At 39.6% G+C, this 19648-nt stretch overlaps 1 protein-coding gene across 4 annotated transcripts in view; it reads right to left on the reverse strand.

Moving 5' to 3' along the window:
* The window catches only part of DLGAP2 (DLG associated protein 2), a 454788-nt gene that overhangs the window by 74075 nt on the left and 361065 nt on the right, over window positions 1-19648 (reverse strand). For all 4 annotated transcript variants that reach the window (XM_085217936.1, XM_085217937.1, XM_010707780.4 and 1 more), the window contains one exon: window positions 17084-18153. In XM_085217936.1, the coding sequence (XP_085074062.1) occupies window positions 17084-18153 (1070 nt within the window). The remainder of the gene's footprint in view (window positions 1-17083; window positions 18154-19648) is intronic.

Below are 19648 nucleotides of genomic sequence, written 5' to 3' on the forward strand. Positions count from 1 at the left end.
TTTTATAAATGTTGGAACCTCAGAAACAATCAACTCATTGGTTGTGAGCTTTGTTGCAAGGTCTACATGTACATATGCTCTAAATTACAGGAAATCTTGACCTCTTAAAAGTTTGGATGCAGATTTTCAGCTGATAAACAGTAGGCTGATCGTATGTCAGAGACAGAAAACTCACTGAGGTCTTTAAATTAAGCTAAGCCACGATTTATGCATAAATGAATACTATTCTGATTAAGGACAAACTTATGAAAAAGAAAAAAAAAGCAAATGTGGCAAAGGATTTTTGTTTTTGTTTTTTTAATTTAGCAACTGCTAAATGCTTCATAGAGACTGTAACATATCAGGAATGCAGCGAGTTACTAATAATACACTGAAGCTGGAGCTGCTTTCATACAGTTGGGGTGGTTTTTCAAAAAGTAAATCTAGTGGTCAGATGATACATATATAGAATATAGATATGTGTCTATACTACAAACTGTCAGAGACCTGAATAGGAGTAGTATTTTCAATTTCCAGTGAAACCAGCCTTGTTTAAAGCCTTGCATATAAGCTCAGCAAGCATGCTTCTGTACAGGTTATGGGCTGATCTGCTGCAAGGGAGCTCTGCAGAGAAGGACCGGGGTGTCCTGATGGACAACAGGTTGGCCATGAGCCAGCAGTGTGCCCTGGAGGCCAAGAAGACCAATAGGATCCTGGGGTGGCCACTCTTTACAGGTCAAAGGAGGTGATCCCTCCCTCTACTCTGCCCCGGTGAGGCCACATTTAGAATACTGTGAACAGTTCTGGGCTCCTCAGTTCAAGAAAGACAGGGAACTTCTAGAGAGAGTCCAGTGGAGTGCCACAAAGATGATGAGGGGTCTGGAGCATCTTTCACATGAGAAAAGGCTGAGAGATCTGGAACTGTTCCACCTGGAGATTACAAGGCTGAGAGAGGATCTTATCAATGCTTATAAATATCTAAAGGTAAGTGAATGGGATCAGGCTCTTTTCAGCACTGCCCAGATCAGTGACAAGGAGCAATTGCATAGTCTGGAACAGAGGAAGGAACATGAGGAATAACTTCTTTACTTTGAAGGTCACAGCGCACTGGAACAAGCTCCTTGGAGGCTCCTTTTTTGGAGATACTCAAAACACACTCGATCACTTTCCAGTGCAACCTACTATGGGGAACCTGTTTTAGCAGGGGGGTTGGACTCAATAATCTCCAGAGGTCTCTGATTTACTTAAACAATATAAGCAACTCACTGAAATCCATTATAATGATTTACAGTTAAAAAGAAAGATGCGACAGAACACTTTGGTGGACCAGGGCTGATGCACTTGGCAGCATCAAATCCTTTATAAGCATAATACTTCCTATATATTACACAGTACAACGGCATTATTTACCAATACACTATAAATCAGAACTTCAAGTAAAACATATATTAAGGAGTTTCTGCAAAGCAAGATGCCAAATAAAGACTTTCAAGTCAAATATTTTTCAGACCTAAAGACAGAGTTCACTGTGGAGCTGCAGTAAATGTTCCCATTGATTTCAGCAGGATTGGAGTTCAGATTTAAAGACCTAACATGATCCCCCTGTCATCTTTGCTGCCTTTCAAGATATATGAATCAGCCACACAACAGGTGAACTGGAGTGGTGCTTTGAGTCCCAAAAAGGGATTAGGAAGGAAATGAAATTGAAAAAAAGAGGGTGAACAAGTAAAGATAGAGATATTAAAGAAACAAGCGCAGAGGAGAAAGAGATACTGACGATGGTCTCACGTGGTCAGTGAGATGAATCAGATCACAATGAACAGAGAATGTTAGAGGGGAACATCAAAGAAATAAATTACGAGTTATATTCTTATATGAAGTAACAAGATGGAGCACGAATCTAAATGAATTATGGCTTAAATCATGCAAAGAAACAAACCTTAAGTTTAAGATTCTGTGAAACCTTGATTATTATTCACTTTTGGATGGTGGTTGGATGAATAGCATGAAATTTTTTTGTCCAAACTTGAAACCTGTAAATGTGATACATCCTCTTCATTTCCTTTCTAAAACCTAACATACAAAAAGTATTTTGGAGGAAAGACTTTTGGGATGTGAAAATTAAGAGATATTTACGTGTAGTAGTACTTGTAGGAGTTAGTTCTCTAAAATATACAGTAAAAATATTTTTAAGCATTATTATCCACAACTGGCTGTACAATTTAATGTAAAAATCAGAATTAAAAAATGATACTATGAAATATTAATGGATATCATATGAACAGGCTCTCATTTTTTAAAGCTCTCTATTACTTATATGTCAGCAAAGCTAAAAACAAGTTCCAAATCCTGAAAAAGTTTTAATGGACATCCAGATGAACAAGGTATACAGATATGGATAGGATAAGGATAAAGGAATAAACACAGGCTTAGTTGTAGTGTTGGAAAGTGAAAGCTTATTTTAAAAGAGAGGAATGACTGATAGGAAGCTTTATAAAAAACAAATCTTAGAGTTACATGTCTTACTGTTATTGCTAATTATGTTTCTTATACTTTCTGAGTTCGTAACTTAATTAATTCCAAAGAAAGAACTGAAGAATCCCTACTCCATTTGTGCTTGTGACATACTGCACACACAGGCACACCATGAATCCTGTTATAACCATAATAACCAACTGACTATCATACAAACCTGTTATTGAAATAGAAGCATTATATACAATTAAAATAGGTATGCTTATTTCTTTTTTTTTTTACTGTTGTGCCATACAAAGGAACAGAATCCACCAAGCACAGGGATTCTGAAGCCTGGCAAGGAAGTTTCACTGCGTGTTCTCTCAGATTTCATACCCAGCCTATGACAACAGCTGGGGTCCATCTGCTGTCTTCAGAAACAATTAAGGGCCATTGACATTGTTTGTCCTCATGGTGCAAGAAAAGAAGCAAAATCTGAGCCCCAGTTTGGCCAGCGCTGGTTCATTAATGACTTTAACTGATGGGTTAAATATACAGAAAAATCCAGGCAGTCTCAAGCTGCACTGTAGCTTTAAAGAAAAGTAGTACTATAATAATACAGGAAATAGTACAGGAAAGAGTTTTCTTTATACTGAAGTATTAACAACGATGTTTTACAGCAAGTGTGAGGGTCATTATATGTGTATTTTCCAAAATATGAAAGTGCTTTACAGCATGCAGAAATACTTTCTTACAATGGTTACCAGCCCCTGAAATTCCCATCTGCAGAGTTTGCAGCTGCTAACTGGGAATAATTACCCTAATTATCTACTTGCATATAGCAATGAGTGCTGATATTTATAATGTTGAAAAAAAGTCTTCCTTCTGTTCTAGACCTTAACGTGAATTCTTGTGTATGCAGTTTTTACCCACAGAGGAGTTAGACTGCATATTACCATATGAATTTCCTTTTGTAAGAACAACGAGCTGACAAGGTCCAGATCTTTTCCTTTATTTTTGCCACTGGCTGCTGATTTCATTAAAATACTGCAGAAAATCATGAGTTTCTTTCAACAATTAAATACATTGTTGATACGAGGAGCAAAGGGATGTACAGGAAATGGATTTAATTGTTCTGATTCTCATTCACTATGTTATCTTAGGTTTGTTACTGAGGTCCAGAACCTGGTACCTAAAACTTACCTTATTACATTTTATGCAACAGATCCTAGAAGTGAACTTCAGAACCTTAGGTAGGAGCCTGAATTTGCCAGAAAAAGTACGTTGGAGAATTAGCTTCTTTATAACAGTGTCCAAAAGGAATCAAAAGGTCCCTTTAGTTAGTCAATCAAAAGTCAGAGTATGAAGAAAAATCTAAACTCCTTCTTCTTTATAGTGTGTATTGTATCCAGTTACAGGCAGCAGAAAGGTCATTTTGTCATTTCCCATTTAGAACCCATCTTCTGAAAATCAAATTGACTTTTTTTTTTTTTTTCTTCCCATAAAATGCTCAGAATTCCTAGGAAGGGCTCAGTAGAAGAGGACTTTGTGTATAAGAATGTGTTGCAGCAATCACGACCCAGGCAATTACCTTGTAAAAAGGGACCTTAGTTATAGTCCTGAGCCAAACACTCTCATGAACTTTATGCACAAGAGTTTTTGCATTAAAATTGTGGATAATATGAAGAAAAAAAGAAATGCCCTAATTCTAAGCTGCCTTATCACTCACTGGGGAACTGGGAAAATGTGGGTTGGAGCCTACATCTTGCAAGGCATGGTCAGGTACAAACGGAACTGAGATCTTAACAGTGTGAATTTAAGTGTTCTAGAGTACAGTTTTTCACATTTCCCTTTCTAGAAGAAAAGCCATTACTCTTGTGTTTTGTCCGAAGTCCTTTGGGTCGGTGTGTATTACTTTTGCTTAGATTACATCATCAGAAGAACAGGACTGAAGAAGGCTTGCCTTCATACCCGATTGGGCTTCTGCAGTAGGTCTTCCCCAGTTCTCAAATTGCATACATTCTCCATATGTAAACAGAAGTACATTTATGCAGAAAACAAGAATGTATTCACCAAACTTCTGGAATCATGGAATTGCTGAGGTTGGAAGGGTCTTCAGAGGTCTCCAATACAGGCTCCTTGTCAAGGCAATGTCTGGTACAGCAGACAGTCCAGATGGGTTTTGCTAAGAATGGAGACTCCAAAATCTCTCTAGGCAACTTGTTCCCATGTTTAATCATGCTTATGGTAGAAAAATGTTTCCTTATATCTAAACAGAGATGGGAAATCTAGGCTCCCATTCAGGTACTAGTGTTGGCAGTCAGAATACTCAACCTTGAATTTAAAAAACACTGATGTCAAAATTGGAAGAATCAATGAATTATTCATTCTTCTGGAATCTGACTACTGTTAATTCAATGATCTTAGTTCAGGATTTAGCTAAAGAAGTCAAACCAGCAACTGCCATTGGCCTGTCAAAATAGATCTGCCCCTGTTGTTATACCCACTTCTGTGGCATTTGGTCCCAGTGCCAAGAGTTTTAAAGGTGTTCCACCACTGAATTGCTGATCTGCTTAAAATATGGCATACCATTTTATTATCTAAAATGAAACACTTCTAAATATATGGCTTCAGCTGAGGGAGTTGACTATCACTTCTTCTTATTTCTCATACTGAAAGGTTAAAATGAGAATTACCTACCTCAGAGGAGTCCTGTGAAATTTAATTAGCGTGCAGATGTAAAATGCACTGAAATATTCATTTTGACCTAAATCTTATTTTAGTAATATATATTTCACATTTTACTAGAAGCTGTCTGTGCATGAAATTAGACTACAGATGACAGAAAGAAGGGTGAGATAGGAAACAGTATGTAATTGATACGTAATTGTAATTTTATGCTTTCTCAGTCTGGTCAAGATGACAAAAAAAAAAGGACAATATCTGAAATGTAGGTAAATTTTTTTTTCTCAAGTGAAATCTTCTTTGAGGAGCTTTAGAAGAACAATCTCTGTGCACAGCTGTAAATAGGTGAAACAGATGAAAATCTTGCAAGGCAGATCGAAATGTTCTTAGCATGGTAGGAATTTTCTTGACATTATAATGAGAGTTGGGAAAACTCTCATTAAGTTAAAACTTAACAGAAGAAGGAACAGTGACTAATTACTAGACTTTTCTTCTTAAATTAATGACATTCTACTGGCTGTGGATGCTAAACACTACTGGTTTTTACAGGGTGATGAGCACATTATCTAAAAATAAAGCTTTGTTTTCTCAGTCGCTAACCTTATGCTTGCATCTCAATGCCATTCTCAGTACACATTTTAATCTACATTTCCTGTATTTTGTTTTTTCAAATGTGCTGATTCATTTTTCAATGAGTATGAACTATACAATGAAGCCATTCAAAAACCTCTACAAAATATGTCAGGGACTCCTCCTCACCACTAACAATGCCAATCCTCTTAATTAGCTTTAATTTTCACATGCCACCCCCTACTCCCTGAACGTCTTGACAACTTAGAAGTACAGAGAGTTCTTTCAGCGTTCTCCACAAGTCAATCAACATCAGGATCAAGGCAGGACCTAATCTGAGAATGCAAGATGTATTTGTCTTAACTGCAATTCTCTCTATGCTTTGATATGAATAACCATAGTATGACAGGAAGATGAAGAACATCACATAGATACTAAACAATGTAGGCTTTACAGTGGCTTGCAAACAACAAAACTTCAAATCAGGAATCTGGGAATTGATGGACTCTCAGCACTCATGCATATCACAAAACATAAATATAATATTCTAGCTGGAAAGTTTCAAATAGAAACAACAGTGCCAGTGCTCTTTACTGTCCGATTTTAGTTTTTTATGGGCAATCCCACTCACAGTTGCTCTCCTTGATGAGAAGATTTAATCCAGTGTAACTGGGATTGTTTGCTCACCACTTTTTTACTTTCTAGAGAACATTTCATTAAAATAATACTTATAACAAACAAACAAAGTGAACCAGCAATAGGTTTCCTGATTGGTTTTCCAGCAACTATGCAATTTATAACCTAAGGATGGTTAAATCATAGAATCCTTAGTGTCAGAAGTGACCTTCAAAGGTCATAAAGTCCAACTCCCCTGCAACTAACAGGGACACCACAGCTAGATAGGTTGCCCTGGGCCTGATCCAGCTTCACCTTGAAAGTCTCCAGGGATGGAGCATCAACCACATCACTGTGCAACCTGTTCCAGTGCCTCACCACTCTCACTGTAAAAGACTTTTTCTTTATGTCCAACCTAATTCTACTGTCTTTAAGCTTGAAATCATTTCTCCTTGTTCTATCACAACAGACCCTTGTAAGGAGCCCATCCCCTTACTTCCCATCGTTCCCATTTAGATACTGAAAGGCTGCTATCAGGTCACCTGGGAGTCTTCTCCAGGCCGAACAGCTTCAGCTCTTTCAGCCTGTTCTCATAGGAGAGGAGTTCCATCCCTTGGATCAGTTTTGTGCCCACCGCCTCTGGATGCATTCCAACAGATCCATGTCTCTCCTGTACTGAGGACTCCAAATCTGGACGCAATACTCCATATGAGGCCCCATCAGCACAGAGTAGAGGTGCAGGATCACCTCCCTTGCCCTGCTGGCCATGCTTCTTTATATACAGCCCAGGCTACAGTTGGCTTTTTGGATTGTGATAGCACATTGCTGGCTCACGTCCAGCTTGTCATCTACCAGAACCCCCAGGCCTTTTTTGGCTGGGCTGCACTCAATCCTTTCATCCCCTAGCTTGTATGCATACTGTTGCCTCAACCCAGGTGCAAGACCTGGCACTTGGACTGGTTGAACCTCATGAGGTTCACCCGTGCACACTGCTCATGCTCATGGTTGTGGTGACAGTCTGGCTTTGTTTATATTGTTTGGAGCAATGTGGGGCAAATGCCCACCTCATGACATACTGTGCTTGTACAGCCCTCAAAGAGACTTGCCATTCAGCTAGCTGCAAATACTATGCTCCACAAATCCCACGATACATTGCTGGTTCCCTCTGGGATCTTCTGGATTTGCACCATATTGGCACAGTGAACCAAAGTGTGGTCAGATGTCAGCAGCGAGTTTGTCCTCACTATAAGTGACTTTTCCTTGCTAAGCCCGGAGCTCACTGATATCATAAATACGACATAAGCTTGAACCGAAGGGAGAGTGTGGCTTGTGCTTAAATGAGAACATAGATATAGCCTGTTAATCCAAGACATGAGAACAGTATGAATTCAACCAAGAATGTTAGGTTCTGCTCAACTATGTATTTCCTTTTGTAGGTGACTCAGGATGCTGTCTCATGGTTAGCCTAAGCTGATGAAAAATATACTACCATCAGTGTAGACTGAACAGGTTTTCCTTAAGCAATATTCAGCTTTTCTAGCAAACCCAGTAACTGTAAAGTGACTTAGAGTGTTGGTTGGAAAATAATCCTAACAAGAATAATAAATTTTTTATCTGAGCTGGTGAGGTGCTGCAAACTTGCTGTGCTGCTGCACAGTCATCAGTACTAGAGAGAGGATAAAAATGGCATGATGACTGCTTTATGGTGAAGATTCACTGTCTTGTCTGGAGGCCAAACAAGCCTGCAGCACCCCACATCCATACGGCTCTGCAATCTGTGACTCCAAAGCAGGGTGTCTTCTGAGAATGGTCTCTGATCTGCAGTATGTCCTGATCTGTACCCAGGAGCCGTTTAGGGAAATTCTAGCTGTCTGGAATCAAAACAGTGCCTGAGAGGCCGAATAACAAAACAGCATAGAGAATCAGGATGTAGTGCCAAGGAACTTTTCTGAATACTATTCAGTTTAGTATTTAGATTGAGTTGGAAGCTTTAAAGGTCATCTGGACCAAGCCTCCTTCAGTGAGCAGGGATACCTACAGCTAGATCAGGGTGCTCAGAGCACCTACAGTTACAGCAGATTGCTTACAGCCCCATCTAGTCTGGCTTTGAGTGTCTCTAGGGATGGGGCATCCACCACCTCTCTGGGCAACGTGCTCCAGTGCCTCACCACCTCTGGATGGCATCTGGTCCCTCTGGGGTGTCGACTGCACTACATAGCTTGGTGTCATCAGCAATATTGCTGATGGTGATTTTGTTAGTATGGATGTAGTCTAAGGGAGCACGTGTTTCAATAATGCACAAGCCACAGAAGAATCAAAGAGACACTTGAAACTTCTCAAGCTTCTGAAAAAAAGGCAGCATTTCTGCCAGTTAATTTACCATAGTCTCAACCCCAAGTGTTTTTTTCTTTTTTTCTCCTTGCCTTGTTGGGCCAGCTCATTGCTGCCTTTTCATTTACATCTTTCTCCTTGAATTGAATTAATTGAACTACAATGCAAATTCTGCTCAAGCCAATAAAACTAAGCATCACATTGCTCAAAGACCTACACTGAACTACAGCTCATCATTCACTGCAAATGAAAGGGAGTCAGGAATACACCTACAAACAAGGCAGCAGAGAAGGGCCATAGAACCACAGCAACTGAAATTAACTACAAATTTTACTGATTGATGCTTTTGGGAAAAGAAGACTAAGTTAATTGAAATATATCTGCAGAGTGGATGGAGCCCAGCTATCTGCACAGCACAGTGAAGAAAAATTACAAAAAAGGAAAAAAACTCTGAGTTGAATTTATGACAATTAATAAAGTAAATTGTAAATAACAGTTGTGAGTATTTGGGAGGTAAAGGAATGATACAGCATTTCAGCTGAGTAATATACAGAACTACAACACAGTAGAATTATGGGCTGGTTGCATATTATTTGTTCTCCATGTGCTTTAAAGATCACAGGCGCCAGGAAGAAGAATTAAAAGGCCTTCTACTTTGTTGTTTCAATTTTGTCAGACATTAAGCAGAGCTGAGGAAAAACTGACTGGAATCTAAGCTACCCTGAGAGATGCAGGACTGCACTTGGACATTTCTTCTGTCCTGGGTAAATTCTGCCTTTTCCTTTTATCTGGACTGAGAAGTCCAAACAACATGGATATGTGTGTAAACAACATGTATGCAGATGCAAAACTTATATATATGGTAACACCTAATTTGTAGGATTCCTGCTGTATCTTCCCTATTAATGTGAGGTAGAAGTGAGAAAAACAGAAGTCCCCCATTGGGAAACTACCTTTTAGCTACTGTGTAAAGCAGAAGAGGCCTGGAAGGGCGTTCAGGTGGAGCCATAAAGTACATCCACTGCACCTAAGGGCTCTGGGAAAAGAGAGGCCTAATTTTCTGCTACCTTGGAAACTTATGCATTAAAGTTAGTGACACAAACATTGATATTTGCATATTTTTTTATGACCAATGAAGGTGTGGGAGACAAGACTACCACAGTGTGATGTTCATGCTCCTACTACTATGTCCTTTTCCAGCCACAGTCAGAAATAGAAAGTATCATCAGTCCACTCTGTGCTGCATGATCGATCTATCAGTAAAAATCACCTACAGATCCTTCTGCAAATGTCTTTGCCTTTACCACTGTAGATACAAAGGGAAATTCAGAGTTGATCTGTTACCTTATCACAGAAACACCAAGGTTGGAAAAGACCTACAAGATCATCCAGTCCAACCATCCAACTATCACCATAGTTCTCACTAAACCATATCCCTCAATACAAAATCCAAACATTCCTTGAACACCTCCAGGGTCGGTGTCTCCACCACCTCCTTGGGCAGCCCATTCCAGTGCCTGACCACTCTTTCAGAGAAGTAGTTTTTCCTAACTTCCAGCCTGAATCTCCCCTGGTGCAGCTTGAAGCCATTCCCTCTAGTCCTATCACCAGTTACACGAGAGAAGAGGCTGATCCCCAGCTCACTACAACCTCCCTTCAGGCAGTTACAGAGAGCAATAAGGTCTCCCCTGAGCCTCCTCTTCTCCAGACTGAACAACCCCAGCTCCTTCAGCTGCTCCTCATAAGGCCTGTGCTCCAGACCCCTCACCAGCTTTGTTGCCCTTCTTTGAACCCGCTCCAGGGCCTCAATGTCTTTCTTGGGGCTCAAAACTGGACACAGTACTCGAGGTGCGGCCTCACCAGAGCTGAGTACAGGGAGACAATCACTTCCCTGCTTCTGATGCAAGCCAGGATGCCATTGGCCTTCTTGGCCAGCTGGGCACACTGTTGGCTCATGTTCAGAGCATTATCATTACCTGTGGGCAAAACCCATACATCACTCATTGTCAATGAAGTACACAGTGAGAAAAAAAAGGTCCATAAGGGAAAAGAGAGGTGCTCCCCACATACTTAAAACACATGGCATCTCCAAAATCACAGACTGCAGACGTTGCAGAGTAACTATAGAGCTAGACATGCAAGAAGAACCTAAGAGGCAGCATCCTCAAGCCTGACCTATAAGATCTGTATTAAACAGTGCATTTTTTAAATCTAGGCAGAAAATGATAGTTTTTATTTTTTTCCTATTTGTTATAATGGTACTAGTGCGAAAAAAGCATCTTTAAATGTCTTTAAAACATAAATAATTTTAAAGACTATATAAAACATGCCTTTCATACATTTTTCTCATTATAACTAAGAAGTGTTTTGTACAGTTAACTCCAAAGGACTGCAATTATTTAGAGCACAGAGTGAAATGAGTGGCTTCATCCTGTCTAGCTACTAGGTGATGCTAAGTTATCTGCATACTTTCAAAAAGATCACTTCTCCTAGCAGAGACGTTGTCCACATGTACCTTCAGCCATTTAAACACATGCAACTGCACTTGAAAAAAAACAAAACCACAATGAACAGCTATAAGTACAGCACCAGGTGGAAAAAAAAATCAAAATAATATTTACGAACTCTTCACCATTTTTGTGCCGTTACGTTCTTGCAAGAAAACATCCTGGCTGTCCAGCAGAGGAGCCAGGTGTGCCCAAGGCAGCTGCCAGTAGCACAGGAGTGCGTGCAGTCACCGTGGCCCCACACTCTCATTTGACAGATGAGACTGGCCCAGGTGTATAAAATATTAACTTCTGACTGGAAATTTCTCCAGCGACACCTTTGGGTAACAACTACAAAGGTCAGCCTTCAGCTTTGCTGAGGTTAATGTCAAAAAACAATTTGGCAGCACACAGTACTAACATTTTAAAGGAGGACAATTCTGCCTGATTAAAGGGCAGTAGGATCACGGCCTCCCTTTTCTGCTCCCAGCCTTGATGCTTCTGCAATAGAAGGGCTTTGTTTTGGCTGCTAACAAATACTAACTCTGAGATCTTTCTATTCCTGTTCAGAAGAAGAAGCTTCAGCAATCCACTGAAGTCAATATGAGCTTCCTAGTACACAGGCATGAAGGCAAGTGCACTGTTATATCACTGATTACTACGGTAATTGACACCAGTAGACTAAGACAGCGGCTTAGTCAGAGCTTTACAGCATCACTGATAGAACGATATTGTTGGTTGCTTTTTTCGCCTGCTTAGGGACAGGGCAATGCAGCCCACTCCATTCCTGCTCTGGGAAGGCACTGGGTTAGATGAGATGTCCCTGTGGGACTGTACTGGGCTGTAGAGAGGCAAACAGCTCAGCACATGTCCATGCTGGCTGAGGATGCTGATTGCCTTGCAATCCGCACAAGCCTTTTCTGCTGTGGAAACAGCCCAGTTAATTTGGTCATAAATCGTAGTGAAGGCAGCGTGGGTGATACTGGCTCAGACATTAGTACCGAAAGTCTGCTAGCTTTGGCTGGTGGAGTATTGGATGTCATTTTTGTAGCTCATATACGGGTGTTATGTTGGGCCAACAGACACAATCTCATTTCTCAGCGTTTCAAAAATGAAGTGCTGAGAAATGTGCTTTGGGTTCAAACCCATCTTCGCTCACCAGGGGAGGAATGCAGTGCAGCAAGTGACTCTCCAGGGCAGCAATTGAGTTCGTGGGACTATGCCTTGTCCCCAGACAAATTTGTGGAAAAATGCAACTGAGAGCTTAATGCCTATTACTCCATTAGCTTGTCCTCAAAACTCTTCTCCATACAGGTATAGCTTAAACCAGCAAAGAGCCTTGTTGAAACCGATGTGTTTTTGTTTTTTTCCTTTTTCTTTTTTAAGAGACCAACTCTTGAGCTTCTCTTTCATTCTGCGGAGTACACAGCTGACATTATTACCCACAAGCTTAGCAGTGCCGGTGCTGTAATGGATGACGCTCGTACTTAAATGCAGTAGGAAGACAGGAGTGGGCTGAAGCCATTTTTAGAACAACATGCTATTTTCTTTTTCACTGCTGACTCACTCACTGTACCTTGTGGTATGTTTACCTTGATTGCTTGCTGCTTCACAGGCTGTTGAATGGCTGAGGGAGGAATATTAATCAGGAACACGCAGCACTGTGCTCCAGAACTTCATAGATGGTAACTGCTATGCTTTTGGCTGTGTTTTGGCTTTACTGTAGGAATCAGTTTTCTTTAACTAACACTCACAGGTATTTCAGCCCTGGAAACTATAAGGCACACTTCTGTATTCATAAGTTTTGTACAGCTATCTAGTTCATACACTTTTTTTTCTTCCTGTTGAAAATCTTTGCTTCTCACTCATGTCAAGTTAAAATTAATCCGTATGTATGTGTTGAACCTAATTAGCAAAAACAACCAATGAAGATAAAAGAGCTCTCAAAACTCATTTATCTTTTTTCCTTACATATTTTACATTAAAATTAAAATGACATAGAGAGCAGTAACAGCCACTACAGTTAAAGCTACACAAAAGTACACTTAAAATATGTGTGTGATCTCCATGGATTATTCTGCCTACGGAGAGAGATGACAGAAACGTTTGGTGCCCAAAAATGCATTTGTAGCTCAGTTTGTCTGCATTCAAAACTGAAATTGAAGGCCCATGAGTAAAACTTGCTAATCATTCACCAGAATTTAATAAATGCTATCAGTATTCAGTTGCAAAATGACTGCTCTCTGCTCTTGAACTGACTGCTGTGCTAGCCAACTGGTCTGGGTTCACATTACAGCTAAGGTGGTTTAAGAGCTAGCTGGAGCTCAAAGGTACTCCCACTCGTTCCTGTTCCCTTCTCCAGTCTGCACGGTAGCAGGAGTGATACAAATCTGGTCTAGTAATGAATAGCTTCAGATCACAACAACAATCAGCTTCATACAGCTTTATGCCTACTAATTTTGTTCTCTTAAACTGGCCACTTTAGGACTATTCCAGCCATGCTGAAATAAGGTAAATGGTCAAGGTGGCATGGAGAGCAGTATGACCATATATATGACCATACGAACCACCCTTGACTTGGACCAGCACACTACCTGAGCAGGAGCCCTCCTGCTACAAGGTGTGTGGGAGAGCAGGAATGTGAGAAACCTAGGAGAGAGCCAGAGGCTAGCTTGGAACTTTAACAGGTTAAAGAAATGCCTCCTTTCTAGTCTAGGACATGACTCAAGCATATAATACACAGATGCTTTTATCACCTCTTTTCTCCTGTTTTTAATCATCTGTGAATCCGATAGAAGCTCACTTCTTAGAAAGCAATTTCCCTTGTTAATCCTTTGAAGGCTTGGTTTTTAGGAAATTACAGCTCAGTAATTACTATGGAAGAGAAAATGGAAGCTCAGAGCAAGACAGACAGAAGGTGGTTTCAAGTACAGGTCTAAGACAACGCCATGCACTTCCAGCTAAAGATAATGTTTGCCAAAACGCGCCAGTGGAAAACACAAGTAGTAATATCTCATTGATGGTGTTGAAAGAAAAACTAAGACCACTGGATAGAAAAATGACTCAGATCCAGTTGACATCACTCAGGAGAAACGTCTTTTAATGACATGTGCTGTAATTCTATAAACATAAGGATCTAACAAAGACCTGGGGGCTTCATGCTTATCTGCACACTTATGTACCTCAGGGAAACCACTGCTGCACAATGAACTGCATAATCCCTTGAACATTTTCATTTCCAGATATCGCGGAGTGTGTAGTAAACTCTCCTGGCTAGGGATCCTGAGACATTTCTCTACCTTCCTCAATTTCTCAACCTGGTGATTATTTTCATCCAGTCATTATTTACTGATGCTTCCTTCACTGCTGTAAGAAAAGTTAAATATCCTTCCTCGGTTTTGCAGACAGATTCACTGAAATCTGTGCTGATTAACAAATTACATTTCCTGGGTCAGAGAGAAAGTTCACGGCAGAGCTAATAATGGGATTTATATCCCTGGTCTTAATGATTACATTGTGACAGTGCAGCATCCCTCAACGGAGAAGTTTCAAACCCTTGTATTTAGCTAGGACATTGACAGAATGGGGTCCCTTCATTTGTTTGCTGACCTTGGGCTAGTGAATAAGCAAGCGAATCAATCTGAAAGATATCCACGCACTGGATGCAGATTCTACAGAACATATATTTTATTTGAAAATTTCGCAGTGAAAATATTCATGACATATAATTCTTTGTATTATTGCTTTGGACTCAGCTATAAATTGTTTATTGTAGTAACTGAGCCCTTAAGTCTAGACAGATTGACATTATAGCATCTCTGTGAATTAGAGAATGGTTACTATTCCATTTTAAAAGAAGCTTAAAGCCAGAGATCACAGAGGAAGTCTCTGGTACAGCAAAAATCTAAATTCATATCTCCCAGATTTTAAATTGGATGGAGACCTACCAGTTGATGAACCTTTCTAATTGCTAGATGAAACTTCTTTCTAGCAGTTATCCCTGATTCACCAAAAGCATAAAACAAAGACTTCTGGAAAAAAAAAAAAGTAAGAAAATATTTTCCTGTTCCCTAGGCCTGCCACTGGGCTTGACCCAAAACTTAGCAGTAATGAAGTTAATGTTTGAACTCTGTGTTTCACATTCACTTGAGGATGCTGATAAAGGATGGAAATAAGGGCAGGGTTCATGAAAAGTAAAAAACGGTGGCTTTTGCAAGGAGAAAGTGTGTTGTAAGAGTGAAATAATAAGCAAACAAACAAGGAAACATAAAATCACATAATTGTTTGATTTCAAACATGATGAAAAGGAAATCAAGAAACCCAAAGATACAGAAGATGTAGACTTGTATGAGTGGAAGTATAAGGATATTACGCTAAGGAAAAAGCCAGCAAAATCTAAACTTCTTCATAATGTAAGATCCATATCCTTGATTTTATAACACAGACTGAAGTGGAGGTCTCTGTACAAGATACGCTTCCAGTTCTGGCTCATTGAACTAGATTAAAACTTCCAGGGAAGGGCAGGCCATTTTACATGCATGAGAACTGTACTTGGATATGAAACAATATTACAGCTGTCAGCCTTAATGGGAACCAATTTGCATCGAAATGCTATGAGGGTTGCAACTTATTTATTTTCCTTTCTCTTCGATGAGGAACTTTCCCTCTTTAAGTAGAAAGATTGATCCTGGATGGCTATATAAGTATTTGAAAAGATCTGTCCCTTCAAGTGTGACTCAGTAAGATTGGTTCCCTATTGCTCAGAGGGAAGAGAGTTCCACACAGAAGTAGGCAGCAGTCTGTGTCTGTTGGCTTTTGCAGAGCCCATGGGAACTGGAGATCTCTCCATACATAAATCTGGAGTGAAGATTTGCCCGGGTTAATGTGAGAACCAGTTAAATTCTGGAGAAAGTTCATTAAAAAGAAATTAAAAAGAAGATGCTCGGAACAACTTTGGCTTTGCAGGCTGTACTTGGTAAAACTACCAAGGGGAATATTTGTATAATATGTTTTTTCCAGTGGCAATGACAGCTAAAGAAATTCCCCTCCCAGCTGCTCCTTTCTACACTGCTCCCAGTGCAGTTCTATGTATGCCCTGAGGTGCTAATCATACTTTCATGGCACTTTGCTGTACCTACACCATGTAAGTGGTGTAAATGTCCAAAAAGAAATATTTTGGAACTATTTTTTAAACCCTTATCAATTCAGGATCTAGATCATTGTGCAGCATCATAAATGGTTACACCTGCATGATTCTGAGGTGGCAAATGGCAGCAAGCAACAAATTAAGAGTTTAAATCTAGGAGAAAGTGAGAGCTGCTAGAGAAAACAAGAGAACATCACATATAGTCTGAGTACTGGGACTGAAATATCTATCTCCTCAAGGTATTCTTATAATTATTAACAAGGGTAGATTATAGTATGATTTCAAAAGAAGCTCAGCTCAGTATGATTTTGATTGACCCAGTCACTAAAAGGAACTTTGTGAATAATCACCATCATGACAAAGCGATTGAGTATGCCAGTAAATGTATTCTCTTGTTACTTAAACAACCTGGAGAAAGGAATAAATTAACACAACAATAGGATTCCACACCACCTGCTTTTAAAATCACTCATTTACTGTTGTACTTGACACATTATTTCTAGCCCCAGACTGCTGGGACAACTGCCTCTTTTTCAGTCTGAGCTATGGATTTTAATTAGGATGTGCAGCATGAACTCTGATGATTACAACAAATTCCCTGATCTTCAATTTATATCACATCTCCTGTATTTATTTTTTTAGTCTATTCCCTACAGAAAAAGACTAAAGCAAGAGTTTTTTTTCCACTGTAATGGAACGTTTGCATTAGGTGAGACATATGATCTTCAGAGAGATATACACATGAGTTCTGTATTTTCACGACTATGCATCATCTGTGTTGCTTTTCCCATTACAAATGTTAAGAAAATCTTCTTACCTGAAGATAATGGCACGGCCTCAAGGAAGGTTTGATTTCCTGATGAACCAGAGGCTTATCTAAGTTCAGTGATGATTTGCGATAAGCTTCTTTAGCCTGACTTACTGTAAGTGTGGACCAAGAACTCCTTTTCATATATTTACTATCAGGGGTCATTGCTAGCCCTTCACAAGCTGAACATTTCACGTCATTGTTACTTTTGGAAGTCTTCAATGACAGATCCCCAAAATGTCCCTGGAGTGCCTCAGGGTAGCAATGGGATATATGATCTGCATGGTGCCTATTTACCACACTAGGGGTTCGATAAGTGCTATCACTGTCCAAATTGTCATCAGAGCTCCACCAACTGCTCATTCCAGATTTATGCTTGGTTTCTGGTTTTCGCTCCTTACTTTTACTCCTTTTGCTATGCTTGGAATGGTGTCCATGATGATGATCGTCCCCTCGACTGTCTCCCTTTGTTCCATTGACATTGCCCTTGGATGATCCTTCCAGAGAATGAGATTTAGTAAAAAGTTTCTGGACTGAATGAACGAGATGGCGTATTCTTCCTGGGCTCTCACTGCGTTGTTCTGCAGCTGTTGAGGTCCTCTGGTACTGTAAAGTGTGAAACCCATCCCGGTGAAGAGGAAGTTGTTTTTCAAACTGGTCCAAAAGGTTTGCAGGAATGCGGTTAATCTTAGGGTTACCGTGAGACATGGCGCAGTCGTCTCTTGTGTCGTAATGTGAGCTGTAGTGCATTCTGGGGAAAGTGCTACTTGACATGTGATCGCCCATTACCATGGGCATCATCATGCATTCAGAATGAATGGAGCTGCGCGGCGAGCAACGATGGTGGTCCATCGGGCAACTCTCCGTGGGGCTGAGAAGATACGATTGCCTTGGTTCCTGCCCATGGTGGATATGGTCGTGGGTGTGTTCACAATCTTCAGGGGATGCTAAGCCACAAGTATGAGCTGAACATAACTGTGGTTGGTTGCGACTGCCAGATAATCCTTTCATATTCCTCGAAGCAGGAGAATATCTTTCTTCATTGAAGTGGTGAGAAGGCGACCATGAGTACTGCTGGTCTGTCAGGAAAACACATAGAACCCATGTTATCTGTCTGATTAAAGTATTAACTTGAAAAATCCAAGCATACTGAAAAACTAAACTATTTTTCTCTATAAACTAGATGGAAAGTCTCATTGTTCAGGAAATTTCATTCACCATTTTAAAACATTTTAAAACATTAACATTATTCACTGCAAGCAATTTATGAGGTGAGTGCAGCTTCCTTCCTGTTTGCAAAATTGTCTGCCAGCAGCTTTACAATTTTATGAAGTTATTCATTATGCAAATTTTCTCAAATACATTTAACAGATACATTCAAGTATTTGGTTTATTATTTGATATTTGGAATTCATATGTCATGCTTTGTGGCTAGTCATTTAAACTACATGGGTCTCGTTTCTATTTCTGGGGTTTCACAGTTGGATATCTCAATCTAAAGATAAAGTCATTTTCTTATTACATTCAATTTCATTTTCTTAAATGAATCTCATCTTCAGGATCTCAATTTCACTGTTCATAAACACAATGAAAAAGCGCAAAGAAGAAGAACATGAACATGCTGAAATCAAGCCTTAATTTTTGTATCATTAAATGTTTTACGAATAAACATTTCATACTATTTGAACAGATCTGTTACCATTATTTCCATATACATACTATCTTCTCTATTAAGCCATTTTTTCCTCTGAAGTCCAACTTACAAAATATTTATTCCAAAACTCTACATTATTCCAGATAGAACAAATATTGTTAGGTATAAGCTACTGGTTATTATACACAATTATTTGTTCCTATGGGTCGTGTACTTTAAGCTGTGGTTTATTAAACAGGCATGATTACTCAATAAACGTAGCTTGTAAGTGAAGATTTTGATACTCAAGCCTTTGATATTTTTTTCTTTCATGCAATTTCTAGCAGCTGTCAAATGCTAAAAACGAAAAAAAAAATCAGTTGCCTTCTTCAATTTCAGCTTATTTAAACAATAATTCAAAATCAGACGAAGATATTGGATGCACGACAGTTCTTTACAGGATCAGACAGATCCTGTACAACCCATTTAGCACAGCCTTTCTGCAGATATGCTCTAAAAATTCTAACTTGCACAAGTACCTGATACAAAGAAACTGAAGGCCTGGTCCAAAATGGAAGCCAGACAATATGCACTTATTACATATAGCAACATAGCCTGACACTGAACGTCAGCCTCCTAGAGATAACACAGTATGCAGGAGCACTTTCAGAGGTGTCTATGTCAAAATCGTATTCCCACTGCTGGTGAAAACTCGATACCTGCATATTGTCCTGAAGCAATTAATATCTGCCTTTTTCCAATTAACAAATGTTATAATACCTTCAATACAGAAAGCACTTGTGGCAAGTCTTTAGCATCAGCAATCTTATAACCCAATGCTCTAAATTTCCTATAGTAGTAGATGCTTAGTTAATTTTATTACATCTTAGCTTCAATAGAGCTCCACATCATGTTTTAAAATTAATGTAGAATTAAACTAA

Source organism: Meleagris gallopavo, chromosome 2 (assembly GCF_905368555.1).
Source record: "Meleagris gallopavo chromosome 2, MGAL_WU_HG_1.1, whole genome shotgun sequence".
Classification (NCBI taxonomy): domain Eukaryota; kingdom Metazoa; phylum Chordata; class Aves; order Galliformes; family Phasianidae; genus Meleagris; species Meleagris gallopavo.